The sequence below is a fragment of the Hylobates moloch genome, unplaced genomic scaffold (assembly GCF_009828535.3).
Source record: "Hylobates moloch isolate HMO894 unplaced genomic scaffold, HMol_V3 SCAFFOLD_4, whole genome shotgun sequence".
Taxonomy (NCBI): Eukaryota; Metazoa; Chordata; class Mammalia; order Primates; family Hylobatidae; genus Hylobates; species Hylobates moloch.
The window spans coordinates 114,448,076-114,471,194 of record NW_026652279.1 but is presented as its reverse complement, the minus strand read 5'-3'; the positions used below and the strand labels follow the sequence as shown (position 1 = coordinate 114,471,194).

General features: G+C 40.2%; 1 protein-coding gene across 1 annotated transcript; it reads right to left on the bottom strand.

Moving 5' to 3' along the window:
* On the bottom strand, window positions 1-23,119 carry OLFM4 (olfactomedin 4). Its single transcript, XM_032150978.2, has 5 exons — window positions 22,904-23,119; window positions 17,548-17,700; window positions 9,932-10,144; window positions 8,793-8,952; window positions 1-2,083 (listed from the first exon to the last, which is right to left on the bottom strand). The coding sequence occupies exons 1-5, from the start codon at window positions 23,093-23,095 to the stop codon at window positions 1,281-1,283; spliced, it is 1,521 nt and encodes a 506-aa protein (XP_032006869.1). The 5' UTR covers window positions 23,096-23,119; the 3' UTR covers window positions 1-1,280.

Genomic DNA, 23,119 nt, shown 5'->3' with positions numbered 1-23,119 from the left:
AAAGCACATTTTAATCATTTATTTTAAAAGGGGGAGTAAAGCATTTAAATAGCCAATCCTATAGACTAGGACTTGAACATCAAAGGAAAAACAGACAAAGACTAGATGATAAAGTCATTCGAAAGCACAGAAGCACATCACATACACCAGCAAGGTTTCCAACTACTGCACTGATTAACTAGATACTCTCAATAGCTTTTCTATAGCTTGTCCTAGAAAAAAAAATTAAATTTTCATTTTCTTACAAGTTCCAGGCTTAAACAAAGGCAAAAATTACGTGCAACAACTGATATGCTCATAAGTCGCACGTATGCTCCAAGGTCTTTATTATATAACAATAAATGCTAGCACTTTGTCGCTGCCATCAGATTTTCTTATAGTCTTAGAGCCATGTAAATAAAAGTTCATAATGAAATCAAAGAAAATTAATTTTTCTAATCTTAGATCAGTTCCATAGAAAACTATTAATTTTTTTAAAGCAGGCAGTAGAGAGGGGGTAAGGGGGAGAATTGGTTAGTAAGTCTGGTTCTAATCTTCTGAGCTGCCTTTGGAAGGAAGTTATGAGGTAGAGGGTTCTACTGACTTTTAGTTAGGTGGACAATGAGAGAAAAGAAAAAGCATGTGCCTCATCTGCAGATCCTTCTGGGATTTATTTGCCGTGTACAATTTAACGCATAAAAAGGCCTCTCTCCATAAAACTCAGCACTTTACAGATGTAGAATATATAAGCATGCCAAATTTACTTATCTGCCACACACAAAGCATCATTCCAGGTGCTAGTGAGGGGAAAAAAAAGTTGGAGATTTGGTCCCTCAAGGAGCTCCAGATATTAATCTACCTAACTAAGCCCCCAGGTTTCTTCCAGGCACGGAAGAATTAGTGGTGCTACATGGATGAGGGCTAGTCATTGGGCAATATTTCCTGTACAAAGAATCCCTAGACGCCATACTGAGCCTTAAGTTCCTTAATTCTTTATTTAAGTCTTCTAGTGAAGCCTCCTCTCAGTAGGCTTCACTAGGCCCACAGTGCCCCTAGACCTCTGACAATCCCAACCTAGACAGACTTTATTGCAAAATGCGCCTGAAGAGGCAGATGATTCCCAAGAGAACTCACCAAATCAAGACAAATGTCCTAGTTCTGTAGTGTGGTAGAACTATGCACCTAAACATTGCTGCAAAACAAACATACTTTTAGACATCACTGCAGATATCTAAGTAAGTGGAGAAGACTATTTTTTCAACAAACATTTTATTTCTCTTTCACCCTAACTCCTAAACAGCTTACTGGGGCTTCTGCAAGACAGAAAGATCATAATTCAGAAGGTAACCATCGTTATAGACATAAAGTTTCTGGTCAAAAGGGTTATAGTTAACGCTCTGCACTTTTTCCCGCATCTTATGCATTACAATGTCTAGTTTGCCCTCTTTCCCTGTGTTTGTGTCATAATAGTAAAAAATCTCTTCTGTTCTGGTGTTCATAGTACGGGTGGCATAGAGAACCCCACATACCATGAAGGCATTAGAAGCAGATGGTTTATACTGCTTGGTATACCAAGTGTTTAGCACCTGAAGTGTGGTGTCATTGAGTTTACTAATCACCATGTTACCAGTGCTGGCTTCAGTTGAATAAATAACCCACAATCCATTCTCATCCACAGCAAAGTCAATATCTTGCCAAGCAACATTAGCATATGAAAAACGGTTATTATAGGCAGCATTAGGGAGAGTTTGAGTCACAGCAATCCTGTTGGTGGTCAGGTTAACTCTGGCAATATTCCCGGTGTTGTACATGTTGATGTACATGTTGTTGTTGTAAACTGCCGTACCACTACCTTGGCCATAGGTGATCCGCAACTCTCGAGCATTTATATACAATAGCAAATCATCCAGTGTGTTATACAGTCTGTAATACTCCAACAGTCTCCCATCTGTATTCAATGGCGCCACCCAATACAGTCCTTTGTTTGGATGCTGGGGAGAGTAATCCCTACCCCAAGCACCATACTGATAAGAAAACCCTCTCCAGTTGAGCTGAACCACAGATGGTTTGCTGATGTTCACCACACCACCATGACCACAGCTCCCTATACAAACAAGAAAATAAAAAGGCATTTTTAGAGAAAAGGAATGACAGGATACAAATAGTTTAATATCCTAAGCACCAAAGGAATCTACTGAACCTCTGTCAAGGTTCAATAACAATAGTGGTTCTGATGGAGAAGAGCCAAACCTCCTCTTAGTTCAGTGCATTCAGTCTCAATGCAAACCCAATGTCAGCTCTACAGAGAACTACCTTCTGTTTCCATGGGTGGGCTTTCAATTAGGAAAATAGGAATAATCAAACCAGCAAGAATTATATTTAAAAAGTTTGGAGGCCCAGAGAGGAAAGGAAGACTTGGTGAATTTAATATATTTCCTTCTATCAGAAAGCATTTTGCAAATATTATCTTATTTTGTTTTTCTTATAGCAAAATCAAGAAAGCAAGATTATTCCACAATCCTACCCTATTTCTATAAATCCACAAGATGTTATTGACTAGGGTCAGCCCCAGAAAGAATAGTGATGAGGGAGAAGGTTTCCCCAGGCAAGGCTTCATGCGCTTCCTCATTCTCCCCTTCCTTGGGACCCCCAGCTGCACATCCATGCCAGGTACCAATCCTGCTTTAAGCAATTCTCAGAAGAGGACGTTTTAAATATAGCATTTTATAGATCCAGAAAGATGGTCTTATAATGGTGGGATTTCACCCTTGAGAAGCCATAAAGTTATTTTGGGGCAACATTGCCTGCTCTGTACCCAATGCACAGCTCATCAATAAATCACTTGGTGACCGTCCTGCTGCAGAGTTACAAGGTGAGTCCTGCTGTTCATAACCCATATGCTATTGTGCCATAGAATGACATGCAAGTATTTCATCTTTCCATCCAGACACTGTCATTGTCGCAATGTGTACAATCAAGTGGGACAAGATTCACTGGTCCACTGAATCTACATTCCCTGTAACACTTGGGTAAATGACTCAGTCTGGGCGATCAACCCTTCATATTGTACTCCCGCTGAAATGCCTGCCATCCCAGGAGTTCATGAGCTATAAAAATAAAATAAAGTTCCTCCAGTATTTTTATAATAACTATCCAAAGAGTTGAACACACATTTTCTAACACTCAAAAAAACTCATGAGATGGTTTATTGGATAACAAAGAAAACCCAACTTCAAGTATATTTGAGGTCATTTTCCTTCGTCCTGCTGCTCAGAGCAGAGCAGGTGAGACAGGAAAGGAGCAGAACCTGAATTGTTGGATCTGGCTTGAAATGCTTGCAGGGACTCAGAGAGCCATTGAGGAACATGAGGTGAGCTGGAGCCAAAAGCAGAGCTCTAAAGAATTGCCTGAGATTAGTATGGAGGCGGGGAAAAGGGAGCAAAGCCTTTGTCTCTGGGTCTCTGCTATGTCCAATATGGAAAGACCCATTCCTTTCCTTGCTAAATGCTTTCCCTCCCCATCCTCCTCACCCAAGGACTGCTCAAAGGTGAAACCATTACTAGAAATTCTGTTTTTATTTTTCCAATCTGCTGGGGCTTTTTGGTCCCAGAATTAAATATGTGCTCCTTAAATGCTCTCATAAATCCGCAGTTGGTGAGAAAGCCAGCCAACCATACAACAGGTAGAGAAATGAAACCACTCTGTACCCAACCTCAAATAATTTTGCATATCATTAAGCAGAACACAGTTGCAGGTTTATTTTAATAATGCATGTGCCATTTCATAAATAAAAAAGCAACGTGTGTTCAGCCAAGAGACTATTCTCCACTGAAGAAATAATAAATAAAATTATAAATTATTATTTCTTCTACTAAAAGTGATCTCTCAGATGAATGCTTGTTTGCTTTTGTTTATGAAACAATGCATGAATTATTAAAATAAAGTTAGCAGTGTGTTCAGTTTAATGATAACAAAAACTGTTCGAGTTTCCATATGCTACAAACTGGATTTTCTAGTTAAAGTATCTTCGTGAGAACTTATTTATTTAACTACATTTCACTCTGAGGAAAGTCACTTTTTTTTTCTTTCAGGTTGGAAGACAAGAATTGTTTGCTTCATTGAATCTTGCCTTCCTGAAAAGAAAACATCCCAAACTGACAGCAACAAAATATTTAAGGAAAATTTATGATGCATATAACTTATTCAAGCACTATCAAGAGGTTAAAGATAAACTATTCTGTCCCCAGATGTGGAAATTTTTAGACATGAAGGAACCAAAATAAACTTCTCAAAAAATTACTATTACTACTGCTATTACCATTAAACTAATTGCACTATTATTAGTATAATAGTATTAGTACTATTACTATTGTTACTACTACTAATAGTAATAGTGGCTCATCATTTCATAAGTTGACCAGAAAATTCAAATTGCCCAGTATAAATATTAAAATGTATGAAACTTTGTTTTTCTCACCTCCCAAACATTCCTAAACACTTTGCTGTTCATTTGTTATCCTCCTTTTATCCTCTATGGGTAAGGATAAAGGGCTATTTTTAGGGCCCTGGCTATGGTAGAAAGGAAGCGGAAATGGGGATGAGGACTCAACATTGCTGCCAATGCTACAGATGTGGCCACAACAATGTCAGACCAGGAAAAATACTATGGCGGGCTTCCTCGACTCCTGGCAGCAAACCATCTTGGACACGATACTGAAACTGACAGCCAGTCCAGTGCCCACTGTTCCTCAGAGTCCCTATCCCCCCATCCCATCTTCACTGAGCTTCTCACTACCCTCCCTTATCTCATACTCCTTGCCAGCCCCTTCCTTCATGTCAAGGTCTTAGACATACTTCATTCCATACTTCATACCCAGTTTCCATCCCAATTTCACCCTGACACTTGGGCAACAGCCCATTGCCCAATCATGATCCAAGAATTCTGAAAGACCATTGAATCATTTTGCATTTTCTGGTGGAAGAGAACACACAGCACAGAACTGTCAGGAGCAAAAGTACCTTTTTACCTACTCCACTAGCAAGGAAGCAAAAATAATTTAGTGTTAAGCAGATAGGTGAGTTGTTGGAATTTTCTTTTCACTCCAGAAATCACAGTGCACCTCTCTGTTAGAGCATGTATGGAAGGCAGCCTAGTATGGAAAATACTACTAGACAGAATCTAATTCAAAGCCTGATTCCAATAGTAGTTCTGTATCCTTGAGCAAGTTACTTAACCTTCTGAGCCTCAGTTTCCTCATGTCAGAAGAAAAATAATACCAACTCTGCAAAATAGTTACGAAAAATACAGAGAAGACATGTAAATGTTACTCAGTAAATGGTAAATATCTCAATCTAATCACATCATGTTACAACTGGAGGTTTAGATGTCTCATTTCCTAGACAGTGGCTTCTGGAGGTTTCTTTACTCATGCTGGTAACCCCAGTACCCAGAACAGGGCCAGCCACACAGTGGCACCAAATTATGTTTATGGAATAAAGGAATGAAAGATTAATCAAATCACCTAAACTCAGCTTACCCTTATTTATAAAACAGTAGCCTTCCACCCTGCTACATATCTGGCTTTTCAAAAAGCCTGGTATTTACTCCATGGAACATAATTTGAGGAACCCTCTATACACGTTTAGCCTTGGTTGGCACTCTCTTCATCATGCAATTCATTAGATGGCACCACGGTACTCTGAAAATATCTGAGGAAGCCATAATCATGAGACTTTAAAATATTCTGACTTGGCTTTTTAAAAGTATCATGGTTAGCAGCATTTTTTAAAGCCAATAATTACATGCCTGCAGAGGAAAATTAATCTTGGATCTATTAATGCACTCTCTCAACTGGGCAACTGAACTTTGTTTGAGCCAGGAGGAGAATATGATTGACTTATAAGAATTAGGCAATTAAAACAATCATATTCATAAAATGATTAAGACTAAATTGACTCTGAAGTGTTGGATATATGCTGCTCAACATGTGGCTCTTCCCTAAGCTTGAGATTTTAGCAGGTCACCCCATTTCTTTCAGACCCCATTTAATCATCAACTACTTACTGAGCATCACCATGGACCAGCATAGAACCTCGCATCCCCAAGCAAACTGGAGATCAACCCCTGAGCACCCGATCACATTTGGCCTATATACAGTCATTTAGATTCACAGGCAAAACAGAGACAGACTGAAGTTTTAAGGGAAAAAAGTTAATGAGTAGAAGGCCAATTATTTTAGATTAGAAAGTTCTATGAAATGAGGCAGAAAAAGGATGTTGTTTGTAGCAAAAACCAAATAGGAAGCAGATTTTATTGAACCTGGGATACATTCACTTGTTCTAAGTTCAAGCTGACCACTGGGTTAGCAAACTGTAGCTATAAGGGAGGGGGCCCAGAGACTGCAGAGTTACTTTAGAGCTGAGACTTGCATATAGCCCTTTTTATTCTGTGCAACTCTGCAGTGTAAAAAGCAGACAGGCCAGATTTTAAAGTCCCATAATAGGGAATAACTTTAATTAAAGTCTCCACAGGCTCACAAGTTTGTGGTGCTTGGGGATTTTCCAATTCTGCATTATCAACCAATCAAAACAGAAAGAGAACAAGTGAAAGAAATTGATTTAAAAACATGACCAAAAGTCAGTTTAATATAAACATCATAAATATAATATGAACAAAGCTGGAAGAGAGCCAAGTGGCTTGGCAGGGATTCAGGTACAGCCAAGGTTGTGGGAAAGTGAGTAAAAATCTGGATCCAATTTGCTTAAACAACACAGCTGGGCTAGGATGGGTCACAGAAGTCTAAGTGTGAGGGCCTAGGGGAAAGTTCTGGGAAAAAAAAAAAAATCCAACAAAAACAACCCAACAGGCTCACTTGTTTTCTTTCCTGGGTACTAAGCAATGCATTTTCTCCCCACCAGTGTCCTTGGATTACTGCTGCCTGACACCTTCGGTCCTGAACTGACCAGGGAGCAAAGACCCTTGCCTTGCAGCTTCTGCTCTGTCATTAACTACTTGTGTGGCCTCGGGAAAAGCAGCGTCTTTACCATCCAAGGCTTCTCCTCTGAGACGAGACGAGGCTAAGTTAGACGGCCCCGAATATTCCTTTATCTCAAATGTCCTCATTCTAAGGGATGTATAGAAAATCGTGCCAGAAAAATCTATATCATGAGGAGGATTTGCAAGGGGTGTTGGGGAGCTCGTTCAGGTCTTATCAGGAGTTGTCATTGCTTCAGCCTCTGCCTCAGTGAGCCCTCTGTGGTCCAGCAGAAACAGCTCTCATTTGCTACATTTTTGCACCACTAATCCCAGACTAAATTTAGCCTTACTTTATTACAGAGGACAGACCATGTTCTCTGCCCTAAACCTCCTCTGCAGGTTGAGAAATTTGAACAGTCGTTCAAATTTACGTCACCTCTTTTCTGGAGAAGTTGAAAGGCCATTTTGTTCTGGGGCAGGATTCTGACCATTACACGACACCTGTCATAGTAGGACAGACTCCTATTTGCAGAGGGAGGAAAAAAATCTGCCTGAACAAGACCAACAGGCTTATATCCATGGCTATACCTATTTAATAACTGAAGCCTTAAAAAATCAGTTACATTGACAAGAATCCAGAAAGACAATCTAAAAGGAAGCAGGTATGAGGATTGGAATTCATAAAAATAAAAGGGTTGCATGATTTGATGAAAAGATACAGTCCCCATTCAGGCTAAGATGCTCAGGACCTACAGAGAAAAGGTCCCTGTGTCATCAGTATCGCTAAAGGATGGGGCTGAACAATGTGGCTGAGAGGCTTTAGTTTACCTGAAGGGATGCATTGCAGGGCACAGCGATCTGGCACTGCTTTTGTTTTGTTGCAAGGCTTTCACTTCAATTATCAACATTATTAATAATATCCATTGCCAGCATGTGAGTGCCAATCATAAGGTTCCAAGCTTCCCAAGCATTGACTCATTAATCCCCACAGCCACCCTGCAAGGCAGGCACTATTATTCTCCCATTTTACAAATGAGGATATTAAGGATCCTTTTTGCTGCCGCCACCTAGCTGAGAAGCTCAGGTCTTTGGAATTCTAAAGCTATGTTCTTGTACCCTACACTCCACTGCCTCTCTTCATGGGTATATTTGCAGAACACCCACCTCTGTGCTGTACTTAACCCCAATGAGAATTCATTAGAGACTAACATGCCATCCCTACTCCAATAACTCACAATCCATGAGGAACGGCAAGACACACCCACAAGCACATGATACGTGGGGTCATTCCTTTAATCCTCACTGAATCTCAGGACACACAATATAGCAGGTGCTCCGCACGCATTTATAGGAAGAAAAAAGAAAAAGAGAAACAGGAGGAGAGAGAGAAGATGGGAGCATCGAAGGCATAAACCCAGCTCATCAGATAAGTGAGCCTATCAGCCCTTAAATCCACAGGAAAGTGAATGCCACATACAGATTCCAGAGGCTTTCCCCTGAGGCCCCTGATAGGGCCTCCATCACCATAGAGATTTTTGTTCCCTGTTAGAAAATGCAAAGAGAATACATGTAACTTGTGGATTTTGCTTTAAATCAACTCATTGTTTGTGCTCTTCCTCTGTGAAACCCAGAATACGATAGCATGTAGAATACTTGGGAGGAAGGGAATTTTAAAACACAGAAGAGAAAACTGAGAACTGAAAAAAAAAAAAAAAAAAAAAAAAAAAAAAAACCCCACCTTCTTCTTTCACCATTGCAATCCCCAATCCCTTCCCCACCCCACTAACAGCTCCTTATGGGGTCTGGCACAAGTGGTTAAAAAAAGTGACATGCTTACCTGGAGTGGGAGGAGGGTGGACGACAGAGGTGTTTTGATCTTTAGAGGCCTCACACTCTTTCAGCTTGGTCTTAAGAGCCACGATTTCTCGGCGAATGGCAAGGACATTGTTTTTGTCTAGTGTCTCAAGCTTCTCTACCAGAAGAGTCATATTCCTTATCTAAGGAAATAAAAATTCAGAGTGACTTTATATTATGGTGCAATTTCTTTCATAAACATTCCAGGGCTGAATTTGTCACTTAGTGAAACATTGCCAGAGAATACACCAGAGATTCTTCTGAATGGTTTCATTTGGAAGAATACGTTTTGTGGTTTAGCGTGAATGCCTGTCAGATCTCAAGCAGATGTGTGTGACAAGAAGAAAATGGCAAAGATTTTAACAGCTTTCATAATAGAGCCCAAGCTCATTCTCAGCATCCACAAATGTCCATTAAAGTTCATTTTTAATAACCTTCCCCTATAAACTTGTGTTTACTCATGTTGTATTATAATTAAGATTCTAATGAATGGTGAGGGCCAGAGAAAGCTTAAATTCTAAAATATATAACTGGAATTCTCAATTACAGCCCATGTCATGACTGTGCTAGTAAATTTTTGTTGATATAAATTACCCGACCATAACGTTAATGTGATGGTCTTTATCCATAGATCTTAAAAGGCTTTACAGAAATATACAAGAAATTTCTTAAAGGGGATTTCCAGTTTGTAGAGAAGGATTCCAGGTTATTCAAAAGGAGAAACACACCTAACAAGTTTACCACAGTCAGGTATATTGTGGATTTCTAGTTCCATGAGGACAAATCTAGTGCAGAGAAGACACCTCATATAGCTTGGCCATGAACAGTTGTTCAGCTTTATGCCAGCTCCTTTTCAGAGAAGTTGAAAGGGCATTTTATTCTGGGGCAGGATTCTGACCATTAGACATCTGCTCCTAAGTCAGCACATTCCCAATGTGCTTAACTTACTATTCAAACACAGGCCCTTATCCAAAACAGAACATAGTGATATGCCATGTGGCCATGAGACAGTAGAGAATTAGAAGTTGGAAGAGAGAGTTTCACTTCCTGGTACTAGTACTTGCTTACAGTCACTGAAGGGAGTTTATTATTAATTTACCAAGAAGGGAGTTCACTCCTTACCTCCACCTCCAGCTGGTCAACAATTTCTGAGCTTCCACCAAAACTCTCCTTCAGCTGTATGACCAGTTTCTCCATCTCCTTCACTTCTACCTTGATCAGCTCGAAGTCCAGTTCAGTGTAAGAAATGGTATCCTTCTCCATGATGTCAATTCGGACAGTTAGGTTTAACAGTTTCTTTTCATACACACTGATTAACTGGACATATTCCTTCACCTGAAAGAAAATCAAAAGGTTCAAGCCAATTCCCTGAGTAGTATCATACCATCTTCTTCCATTACAGAGCCCTTGAGCTGAGAACTATTTGATTCTTGCCAATCATTGTTTTTTGTAAAGAAATAGATCAAAAATATATTTAACTAGATTTTTTAAATCTATCCATATACGAAGAACTTATTACTCCAATTGAAGGGAGGTAGATTTTATACTTTGCTAGACTAAAAATAATTTTGCTTCAGCATCATCATTTTCAGGTATATTTTAATCTCCATTTTTTAAAAAGCTTTTAGGTTCAGGGGTACATACCCAGGTTTGTTGTATAGGTAAACTCATGTCATGGGGGTTTGTTGTACTGATTATTTTGTCTCCCAGGTACTAAGCCTAGTACCCAATAGATTTTTTGTTGTTGTTCCTCTCCCTCCTTTCACCCTCCATCCTCCAGTAGGCTTCTGTTGTTCTCCTCTTTGTGTCCATGTGTTCTCATCATTTAGCTCTCATTTATATGCGAGAACATGTGGTATTTGGTTTTCTGTTCCTGTGTTAATTTGCTTAGGAGAATGGCTTCCAGCTCCATCCATGTTCCTACAAAGAACATGATCTCCTTCTTTCTTATGGTTGCAAAGTATTCTGTGGTGTATATGGCCCATATTTTCTTTATCCAGTGTACCATTGATGAGCATTTAGGTTGATTTCATGTCTTTGCTATTGTGAATAGTACTGCAATGAACATACACGCCCATGTATCTTTGTGGTAGAACAATTTATATTCCTTTGGGTATATACCCAGTAAAGGGATTGCTAGGTTGAATAATAGTTCTTTTTAGTTCTTCGAGTCACCACACTGCTTTCCACAATGGCTGAACTAATTTACACTCCCACCAACAGTGTATAAATGTTCCCTTTCCTCTGCCACCTCACCAGCATCTGTTATTTTTTTACTTTTTAATGATAGCCATTCTGGACTGGTGTGAGATGGTATCTTACTGTGGCTTCGATTTGCATTTCTCTAATGATCAGGTGATATTGAACCCTTCTTTCTTAATCTCTATTTTAGTGTTTGAAGACATTAGCTCCCCAAACTAAACTGGTTTGTATCACAGTCTCTTGCCATCTCTCCTCCCTTCAACACACTTACTCTAATTGTTTCTAAACCTCAGCACTGTTAGCATTTGGGACTGGATTGTCATTTCTTGTGGGGGTTGTGCTGTGAATTACACAATATTAAGCAGCATCCCTGGCTTCTTCATGCCAGTTGCATCCAACCACTCCCCAGTTATGATAACCAAAAATGTCTCCGGGCATTGCTAAATGTTCCCTGGGGACAAAATCATTGCCACCGCCAACACCACCCTCCTTCCATTTAGAAACATGGCTCTAAATCCAAGTATTTTCTGGAAAAGGGAGAAATGTGCTATGCCGAATTCCTTCTTTGATGACCATATACAATTAGTTTTGATCCCCTCTGCCTCTTACAAAGTGGCATAAAGATCCAACCTACTACACAATATGTGAGTGTGTGTGCCCTGTAGAGTACACATTTCATTAAGTGCACCCACATTTATTCCAAGAACTGATTATTGCAATCAGACCTTTAAATTACACATTTGTTGCATATATTTGAATGTCTGATTATTAAGTTAAAATACTTCCAAAAATTCCCTTGGCAGTTTAGTGTATAATTGGAATCTCCAAATGGATATTTTAATAAACACAGTTGGTGGTTCTTTCTGTGTCTGATCTCTAAAGAAAATGCCATGGCTTTTTTAAGGACCTGCTCATTAAAAGTTGCTGGCTTTATATGCTTTTTAAAAATTTGAACAGAAGTGATACTTTTCCCAAAACTACACTAATATCAAGTAGCTGATCCACAGTGCCTGGATGAATTTAGAGCCAGATGTCGGCCTCTAATCCTTCTCATACCAAAAGCAATCCTAACTTCTGTCATTTCAGCCCTTCCACTTAACCTCATTGTGCAAATTAAAGTAGACTCACAGACCACAGACCTAAAGGCCTAGGGCTTCAGGCAAAAAGGATTTTAATGAAAGTTGAAAAAACAGTCCTTGGCACTGCTAGTGTATCTCCTCGGGCAACTGATGCTCACTGCCATTGAATGTACCATAACTCGGAGGATGACAAGGCTGGTGATATTTTGGTGGATAGGGAGGTTAAAACATATATACAGCCACCCCTTAGTATCTATGGTGGATTGGTTTCAGAACCTCTCAAGAATAACAAAATTCAAGGATGCTTAAGACTCTGATAGAAAATGGTACAGTATTTGCCTACAATCTACACACATCCTCCCAAATACTTTAAATCAAGTCTAGATTACTTATAATACCTAAAACAATGTAAATGCTATATAAATCGTTGTATTGTTTTTTATTTGTATAATTTCTGTTGTTACATGGTTATTTTTATTAGTTTTTTCCGTGAAGTTTTTCAATCTGAGTTTGGTTATATCTGCAGATGCAGAACTAAGGCTATGGAAGGCTCACTATATATAAAACCTAACAAGTCCCCCTCAGAAGTGCACTGCAGATATAGGGCTGCCAGGTTCCAGTGTCTACAAAACTCAGGCATAAAACCTTGACTATGATAAAAATAAATAAATAAAGTGCCAATCCATTACAGAAATGGAAGTTTGAGAAATAAATATGCTTGTTGGCATTTGGCCTTGCCAGCTCTTGGAACAAATGAAACACCCTCAGCTTCTCTGGAACATTTTGGTGGCACATCGCAGCTGTTGTTCTACAAAAATGAGTGATTCAACTGTCATCTCTGCTAAATAAAATGTGGTTCTCCTAGATTCTCACAAAAAAAGCAAGGCATATTCTGGAGTTTGTTACCTATAAAAATGTGTGGTGTGCCTGCCCTGGTGCAGATGAAATGAACGGTCTGTAAAGATCCATTTGAGGAAAAAAACTCAAGGTTCTTCAGCTGACACTTAAAGGACGCTCAGTGGTGTTCAGGAAAATGGCAATCATCCATGGAGTTAAAGAAGACACAAAAGAGCTTGGGGACGGGCCAGAAAGACTTCAGAGTGTGAACTTTACTAGTTTAAGTAAATCATTCATATGAACTTTTCACATATATGAATGTGTAGCTTTGGGAATGCGTGGACAATGCTGACCACATGCCAGCTCCTCCTGGGAGGTGCAGTCTTGGGAGAGGCAGCCCAGCCTGCCTGGAAGCCTCCAGTCCCACATCCCTGGCACTTGGGGCACTTTCTGTATTTTTTTCTTCTTCTAGAAAATACAGTCATTTGCTGCATAACATTTTTGTCAATGACAGACCGCATATATGACAGTGGTCCCGTGAGATTATAAATATCATATTTTTACTGTACCTCTTCTATGTTTAGATATATATGCACACACAAAAACTTACCATTGTATTATAATTGCCTACAGTATTCAGTACAGTCACAGGCTGTACAGGTTTGTAGCCTGACAATAGGCTATATCATATAGCCTGAGGGAGTAGTTGGCTACACCCTCTAGGTTTGTGTAAGTATACAATGATGTTCACCAATGTTAAAATCACCTAACGATGCATTTATCAGAATATGTCCCTGTCTTTAGCTCACCTATGGCTGTATTTTGATCTAGAACAGTGGTTCTAAATGGAGGGAGGGTGGTAGTGGTGGTGATTTTGTCCTGGTTCTCATAACTGGGGGGTGGGCGAGTGCTATTGGCATCTGAAGACCAGGGAAACTGCTAAACATTCTATCAAGAATATGGGTCTAGCCTTGACGGGACACGTCCTGTGTCAACATCTTTACCTCGAAGCTCCTCATCACGACAAGTCTGAGCACTAGACGGCTCATCTATGTTTCAGCTGAGCCTTTAAGCCACCAGTTTAACATTCACAGTTGCCATTTTATTTTGCTTGTTATGCACATACTGTATCATTGATGAGGAATAAGATTTGTGTGAGGGTTGGTTTAGGGGTACTTGTTATTGTTCCTTATAATTAATGCTGTCGTTTACTAAATAAGGGTGTAGTGCTAGTAAGCTAAAGAATTAATCTGGTTCATGTTTCTGCCAGTCTCTCAAAACCTGTGATTATAACTACGGCCAGACTATTAGAAATAAGTACGTTTACTTTGCAACATACTACTATTTTCAATATATGTTTCAAAGTAAATGTAACAGGGTTCATTGAGCCTGGAGTGATTGTAAAGACATATAAAGTACTTTGGAGCTAGACCCAACTAGACTCAAATCTAACTTCAGTACTTAGTGGGCAAATCACTTAATTTCTCTAACCCTTAATTTCCTGTAAACTGGGGGTAATGATATTGAGCTTACAAGATTATCATAAAGACTAGAGCTAATGTACATTAAGTGCCCAGCTAATGGAGGCCCTATGAATTATAGAAATTAATAGAGAAACAGTAATTTCAGCATTTTCCAATCTGACCTTTTAATTTATTATATTTCACTACACAAAATATGGCTCAATCAATGTTATTTCTCTATGGGTCGCCTTAATGTCTTCTAGGCTGCCTCAACCTTCCCGTGCATGAGGATCTACTAGCAAATGTGTCATATTAAATAACTTATGCCAAAGACCATAAGCCTCCAGAGAAAGAGAAAATCCTGAGCTGCCTTTTGTGCCATCCCTTTCCTAAGTATAGTCACAAAAGGACATAACGTAAACAACAGAAAAGTATAAAATGCTTTCAGCATCTTATGCAGAGGCAGCTCCCTCTCTTCTCTGTGTACTGACAGATAATGAATCAATGTAAGGCAGTCAAAAACCTGGGGCCTTTCGTAAACGGGCATTCTCCCAGGCCCCCGGATAAATGATGATTTTCAAGGCAACCTAGGGACAGCTGTAATAATTCACTTGGAAATTCGAAAGCCCTCAGCTAAAGAGATAACTTTGGATTTGAAGGCATTACTACTGCATCTCTTCCTGGGCCTACCTTGGAGGATGTTAACAGCATGGCCAAGAGGAAAGAGAGTTGGGATGATTTTGAGGACTCGAATTCTGACCTGGCTTAACCAGCCAAGAGAGGAATGACCTTGGGCAAGTCTCCTTACCTTTATGAACTGCAGTTTTTCTTCTGTCTCTAAAATGGGAGAGACAACACCTGGCCTATCTGCCTTAAAGTGTTCTTGAGAGGAGAATAGAACTGGAAGCATTTGAGAAAGCACAAACAAACTGCTACTATTATTGTTGTTATTATCACCTGTCACACTAAATCGATTATATAAATCCTAGCTAGCAGATAAACTTTTTTCTTAGGCCACAATCACAGTTTTTTTGGGATCAGAGCAGCCACCAACACATTCAGAACTAAAACTTTCCCACCTATTCTGCACTTCTTCCCTACCTGTCATTAGCAAAGCAGATGTTACCAGCCCCCTGTACAGTATTGGAATTAAATATCCCATATTCACAAACCTGGCAAGCCACATACTCTCCCTGGAGCGCATAAGGTTTCAAACTGCCCTTCACACTGCTGCCAGCAAAGACAACATGTAAATCAGTAGTCTCCACTATTTCAAAGCAAATGACTCTAACTGAAAAGATTTTTACCTAGGATTTTCCTCTACTTGTTATGTTTTTATGCATAACTTCTTATCTGTACTTGATTATGCAGAATAAGGCTATGAATATTAATGGTTAGAATTTATAATTTAGTGCTGTGCCTTTTCCGCTGATTAATTCAAGGACATTTTATTTCTTAAGCAGCTAGGTTTCTAGAGTAGTCAAACACATTTTCCTGGACACTCATTTAAACTTAGAATATGTATCTACCAATTCAGGCTGAAAGTACGGTCTCAGACTCATCATAATTTTTGTTTTAAAGGATAGCTATGTTGGATGTTGAGGTGGCAAAGCTTAAATTTCTTAGGAAAACTTATTCTGAATCTTGCAGTAAAGCCAGAGCTCCTTATAAATTAATGGAGTTGTATTAAATAATGCATAATGTGATTATAGCCTAGCTTGGACTTCACCTGTGCAGAAAACAGGAACTTTTCTAATTGATTTTTAACTTGGGCTGAAAAGGTGGAAGGGGTCAAAACTAGAACGCCAAGTCACATTGCTCCAGCCAGCCCAGAGAAAGGCAAACCCTTTAAGATAACTTCCTCTGGCTAAAGAAAAAAACAGTAATCAGAGTTCAAGTCAGTGTCTTTACCAAGGCTGAAAAACCGATTAGTCTTGATTCAAATTCCCAGGGAAGCCTTCAATTTTTGTCTAATATTGGACACATCAAATGTAATGTTCCTGCTGAGACAATAGAAGATAGTCATCAAGAAAGAGAGATTGGAAGGTGAGGATGGAAGAGGGGATGGTTAAAGGGTAAAAAATAAAAGTAGTTAGAAAGAAAAAATAAGACCTAGTATTCAACAGCACAACAGGGTGACTATAGTCCATAATAATTGCATTGTACTTTTTAAAATAAGTAAAAGAGTCTAAGTGGATGGTTTGTAACACAAAGGATAAATGCTTGAGGGGATGGACACTCCATTTTCCATGATGTGATTAGTATGCATTGCATGCCTGTCTCAGGGTATCTTATGTACCCCATTAATATATACACCTACTATACACCAAAAAAAAAATAAGATTCAAAATAAAGAGACTACAACCTCGGGTTTCACTTGGAGAAAATAGAAAAAAATAAAAGAGACTACAACTTATTGTCCCAAAAAAGAGAGTGAGGGAGAGAGAGAAGGAAGTGAGCAATTTGTAAAGATAAAAAAGGGTTAAAGGAAAGAGAGAGGGAGGGAGGAGGATGAGAGGGAGAGGATTTGAAGGAGTGGAAGTGGAGGAAGAGGAAAAGGAGGGAAAAAAAAGATCATCTAAAAGTAAGAAAATACCCAAAAATGTCCCCCCAAAAAAGAATTAACCAGGAAAGGAAAAGAGAGATTAGAAGGGATGAATAAGGGCAAGGATTGAGGCAAGAGAAATAAGAAACTAAAGGATGCAGGAATGGCATAGAAATAGAAGAAAAGGAAAAAGAGAAGGGAGATAGAATAGAACTAAAGGGGATAGAGGAGAAGAAAGAAAAGAAAGCAAACCTTGAGGAAAGATCTAGAAGACCAAAAGGAAAAAGCAGCATCAAAACAAAATAAAAATTGCAGGTTGGGGTTTGCAAGGAGAGCTCAAGGCTTCTTTCCAACTGTGTAAGTACCACAATACTATAGTGAGTTTATCCACGGCGTGAACAATCTGAACCCCACTTTCTTCCTGTGCTCTCATTTTCCCTGCCTTAATAAGAACTCCATTGGTGTCCTATAAAATAAATACTAAAATCACCATAGAATAAAAACATGATGTCTTTGATACAGTGAAGAATTGTTGCTTATAAAATCCTAAATTAAAACACGTTTTGTTTTGTTTCTCTTTATCAAGGTATTGTTTGAAAAGAAAATGCTTACTTTAGAAAGCTCTTTCTCAAACTTCTGAGAAAGAACTTGAGCTGTGAATTCCAAGCGTTCCATTCTGTCCACGGGAAAGGTGGTGTCTGGCAGGGAAACAGAGCACTGGCAGGTCCCACGGTCATCCACGGAGCCGTTGAAATTGGAAAACAACTGTAAATAACAACAAGTTGAACATCAGTAACAAGCCGGAATCTGAGCTTTTGGCAACTGGAGTGACAGAAATTGGCTTGTCGAGAGTACAAGTAAGTGGAGTCCAATACATAAATGAATAGAATCATAGAAACAAGCTAAAACAGCTTTGTTTTCACAGGTGGGGACCACCCAGCGTTTAGCCACATCACCACTGGTTGTACGAAAACCACTATGCCGGCAGACTTTACCGAAAGGAAGATTCTCCATTCTGGAGCCCTTTTTTTTTTTTTTTTTTTGAGACGGAGTCGCACTCTGTCACCCAGACTGGAGCGCAGTGGCGCAATCTCGGCTCACTGCAAGCTCCGCCGCCCAGGTTCACTCCATGCTCCTGCCTCAGCCTCCGGAGTAGCTGGGACTACAGGCGCCCGCCACCACGCCCGGCTAATTTTTTGTATTTTTAGTAGAGACGGGGTTTCACCGTGTTAGCCAGGGTGGTCTCGATCTCCTGACCTCGTGATCCACCCACCTCGGCCTCCCAAAGTGCTGGGATTACAGCCGTGAGCCACCGCGCCCGGCCATTCTGGAGTCTTAAAGGAGATTATTCCTATCTCTATGCAAGGAAAGGGAAATAAAGAAGCTATGAGAGTGCTAAGTTTGAATTTCAATTCTAGCACTTGCTAGATGTGAAACCTCCTTAATTCTTAGTTCCTTCATCTGTAAAATAGAGATAACCTACTTTGCAGGGTTGTCCTCAGTATTAACGGAGTAATGTGAGCCAAGTCCCTGGCACAGAGTAGGTGATCAGAAAATGTCACATTCTCTTTCCTTCTACTGCTCATTTTCTCTTTCTCACCTTCAACCCAACCCAATCCAATTCCTTTTCATCAGAATGAGGGAATCACCAAGGATGTGGGCTACAGTGAAAATACATGATGCAAATTCATATCCTCTCATTGCCTGGGAAATTGCAAATTAACATCCTTCAAAATGGGAACCAGCCATTTGTTAGAAACTGAATAGCATATGAGCTTGAAGTTTTTGTGCAATTTTTTTAATAAAAGTTTTTTTCCAGCTTACCATTTGCAGAAAAAGTCATTTTAAAATATTTTATGTTTCTTTAAGATATTCAGACTCACACTTCAGTGCCACTGCATATTTTTAAATGACACATTCGAAAGATCCTGTTTTTCTTTTGTCCCCTTTGAACTTCCCCAAGAGGATCCCAGCACAATTAACATTTTTTTATTGCTACTGTTGCCTTACAGAGTAACCCTTGGCAGCCAATTTGCTGTGCCTTTTAATGATCTCATCTGAAAGCCAACCCAAATCTCACCTGTGGAACATCAGCCTGAAGGGACTTTTTATGAAACCTCTAAGGAGACAGCAATGGTCTTCAGCGCTAGAAGAGACTCTGGCCATGTCTCTCAAAGTTCAGGTCAGCCAGCTGCAGGTGGTGTCATGTGTCCTGTGCATTTAATGGCCACCAACCTCCATGATGCCTGAACAAGCTGGGTCTAGATGCTTCTATAATGAAGACTTATTTTATCACTGGCCTCGGGGCCAATCAAGGCTTTTTCATCTAAGTTGTTTTTAATTTAATTTAAGTTTCAAGATGAGAAGAAAAAAAATACGTGTGTGTATCCAATCATATTTTTTGTTTATGTGTTTAGTCAAAATTTGTTACCTTGGCCTCAATTTTCTTTTCCAATCACATCCCCACATGGGAAACAGTTCAGGAGTAGGGAGGAGAAACAAGCAGATTTATGTCGAACATAGGGGTGGACAGCAGGGTTTGAATAGGGGAAGGGTCTTTGCCAGAGATTAATAAAGACTGGGTAAGATACACCAGGAACCTATCAGAGAGGCCAGCTTCCCTTGAAACCAGCTTTACTCATTTCTCCAAAGATAGAAAGACTCCAACTCAAGCATGCCAAGGCTTTTACAGAAAAGACCGACATATCAAGGACTTTTGAAGAAATAGCTTATTATAATAACTGTCTAGCAAAAAAAAAAAAATCTTGCATTGCATTTTAACAAGGGGAGTTTAATTAGCTGCACAAACAGGGTTGGGCCATTCTCAGAGTTCTCCGAAAAACTCTGCCAACTCAGAAAACAGTGGATATCATTAAGCAATCTCTAGACAGTCAACTAGGAACAACTAGCTAACAACTTTTAGTCCTGAAGTTCACTTGAAAGACAGACAAATAATTACGAGCCTTGCTGACAGCCATTCCATCGGTTTCTATTGAACATCTCTGTCCCAATGCTGTGGACTCCCCCAGCTTCCATCCTGCTTATCATCAGCCCAGCATGCTCAGCTGACATCAAAATGGTCCATAAGTTTGATCAGTGTCTCCCATTAGAGATATTTCTGCTCCTCACATTCAAAGACAATGAAGCTAATGGTGATGAGTCTCTCTCTGCAGTGAATGCCCAAACTCTACATGAATGAAGCATGGGGGATGGGAGACAAAGACAAGCCCTTGTCCCCTTGGCCTTTGGAAGAATATGCGATTCCCCTTGTGTAGGGCAAATAGGACCCTGAGTACCCCACAAGACACCTTATATTGGTAGGTTTTCCCTAAGCATGTGTTCAATTAACATTTACTGATGTCTACACTATGCCAGGCTCTGGCTTTAGGGAGACGATTAAGACTCAATTTCTGCCCAGGAATCAGGCCCACTGTCACTCTGAAAGCCCTACTTGTTTTTTCAAACCAGCCTCGTAGCCTGATGACAACAAAACACGTGACTCGTTGCAGTTCCAACTATACCAGTTACTCTGTGGAGCGGAGCATTGAGCCTTTTCCTAGTCTTGTGAATTGAGGACCCTGCAGAGGCCCCTCCTCAGGAGGGAGATGTCTGAGGCAGAGAGTACTCTGAGTGCTCACAGCAGAAGGTGCAACTCACATTTAAGGTGATTTAAGGTTGCAATTGGCTCTAATTAGTAGCCAAGGCTAAGTGTCAGCAAAGATTCAAGGTATAAACTAATGGTACTCAACATTTTCAAAGTACAGAAAATGATATGTTTGGAACTTACTCAATGACAGTTATAAAAGGGTTTTCTACCACCTTCCAAAGAGCTCATCAAGCTGACAGCCAGCCCCAGAAAATCAGGTTGATAGTGAAATTGACTCCTAGTCCACTATAAAAAAAAGTTGGAGTTGTGATACTGACTCACCAGGGAGAGATAAGTAAAAAGGAAAATTAAAACCTGTAAGTCCAATTTAACTACCATGTCTCATCTGCTTTTAAATATTTGTCTTTTACCAGACAATAGGCATTCTGGATTTCTCTGTTTCTTTACCTATATTTTATTTTCTATTATTATAGCTGATAATCTTACCCAAATGCTGGTTTCTGACTAGTGATGGAGCTTCATAACAAATTATTATTGTTAACTTCAGTCCAAAAAAGAGTGCTAGCCAATTCTGACCATCCCCAGAAATCATTGAGTATCACAGAATAAAATTACGCATCTGATTTCTGACTGCAAAAAATCCTTGTGCCTACTTATGATTCCCAAGCCTCCCTCCTCTAAAAAATAAGCAATTTTCATCTACACTCCTTGGAAATATAGAAACCTATATGTACAGACATGGTGAAGAGAATGGACAGACTAATTTTGAGCTATATAACTTGCTAGCTTAGTGACTTAAAATTAATGACTTCACCTTGATAAGCCTCAGTTTTCACATCTCTAAAATGGGACTATTAATTTTACCTACCTCTTGGGGTTAAATAAGATAATATAGGCCAGGTGCGGTGGCTCATGCCTGTAATCCCAGCACTTTGGGAGGCTGAGGCAGGCAGATCATGAGGTCAGGAGTTCGAGACCAGCCTGACCAACATGATGAAACTCCGTCTCTACTAAAAATACAAAAATTAGCCGGGCGTGGTGGCGGGCGCCTGTAATCCCAGCTACTCAGGAGGCTGACGCGGGACAATCGCTTGAACCCAGTAGGCGGAGGTTGCAGTGAGCCGAGATCGTGCCACTGCACTCCAGCCTGGGTGACAGAATGAGACTCTGTCTCAAAAAACAAACAAACAACAACAACAACAACAAAAAGATATATATTATGTACTTAACCTAGTCCTGGCATTTGTAAGACACACAGTAAATGTTATTGCTGCTGTTTCTATCTAGGCCCTATCCAAACCATTTATTAATTATTACATTTTTAATATCTGTAATTTCTGATGGTCAAAATAAACAAATAAAAGCCTTTTCCTCTCCCTTCTCCCATTTGCCCTTCCATTCAGGCATGATAATGTAAGCAGCTACCTGACCTGTGAGGAAAGATCCTAGAGGCTTAGAGAGAGAAGCTTTGGCCCAGATAAGACTCCCCCACCCCAAGTTATACCTTAGCAAGAATAGCCTAGGAGGTTTGCCGAGTGGGGTTCCCGCAGAAAGGCCCAGAGTGAAACGAATAACTGCTTCTTAGTAATACACTTAGCCTAGCTGTACCAGCCTCGTTGTAATGCATGACTTTTGGTTTTGTTTGTTTGTTGCTACTGTTGTTTGGAGCTGGAAATGGCCCTGAAGATTCCCTGTAAAGAAGACTGCAAAGAGTAAACACTCCCCTAGGCAAATGTCCACTTGTAATAACACTTTGCTAAAGACCAGTAACTCCCCTCTTATTTCTGACACCCATCTTTATAAACCAGGCCAAGAGAAACGGTCAGGGCTTCAACTAGGGCACTGCGGCTCTCACTCCCTCGAGGGCTACTGTTCACCATTCCGGGACCCTGCCAGGCAGCAAAACAACTGGACAAACTTTCCCAGAGCTGCAACTCACAGAGTCTTTCCCTAACAGTTCCTATCTTGGACTGTATATTAGAATCACCTGGGGAGAGGTTTTTTAAAATATTTGATTTCTATACAGCTATGCAGGATTTTTTTAAGTACAGAAACCAGGCGTCTGTACTTTTAGAGTTCCCCTGGCCACCCATCCTAATGTGCAGCCAGATTTGAGAATTCCTCTAAAGCACAGATATTCTCAAAAGTCCCAGCTGGAGAGCTGAGATGTTGTCTCTCTTGCTAACAATTTAATTATTTTACGGAGGCTTTAATTCATTTCCAGGGCACCTATAGTTAACAAAATGAGTCGTAAATCTTTTAGAGTGCCCAGGTCTAGCCATCCATGAAATTGTATTCAGGTACCCAAAAGCAAGAGGAAGGGAATGAATGCAGCTCATTCAGATTCTGGGGCCTCCTCACCTGGGACACAGAACCTCCACTGCCTGAGCTGCGGCTGGAGCTGGAGCCTGACCTGGAGCTGGAGCTGGAGTCAACACCTGGGAAAGAGCTGAAGCCGGGGCTAGGAATTGGAGGTCCCACATCCCCCAAATCCCCTGCAGCTTGGCCAAGGAAGAACAGAAGGGCTAGGAGAAATGAGAGGCCAGGCCTCATCTTGTCATCTTAGCTGGAGCCGCT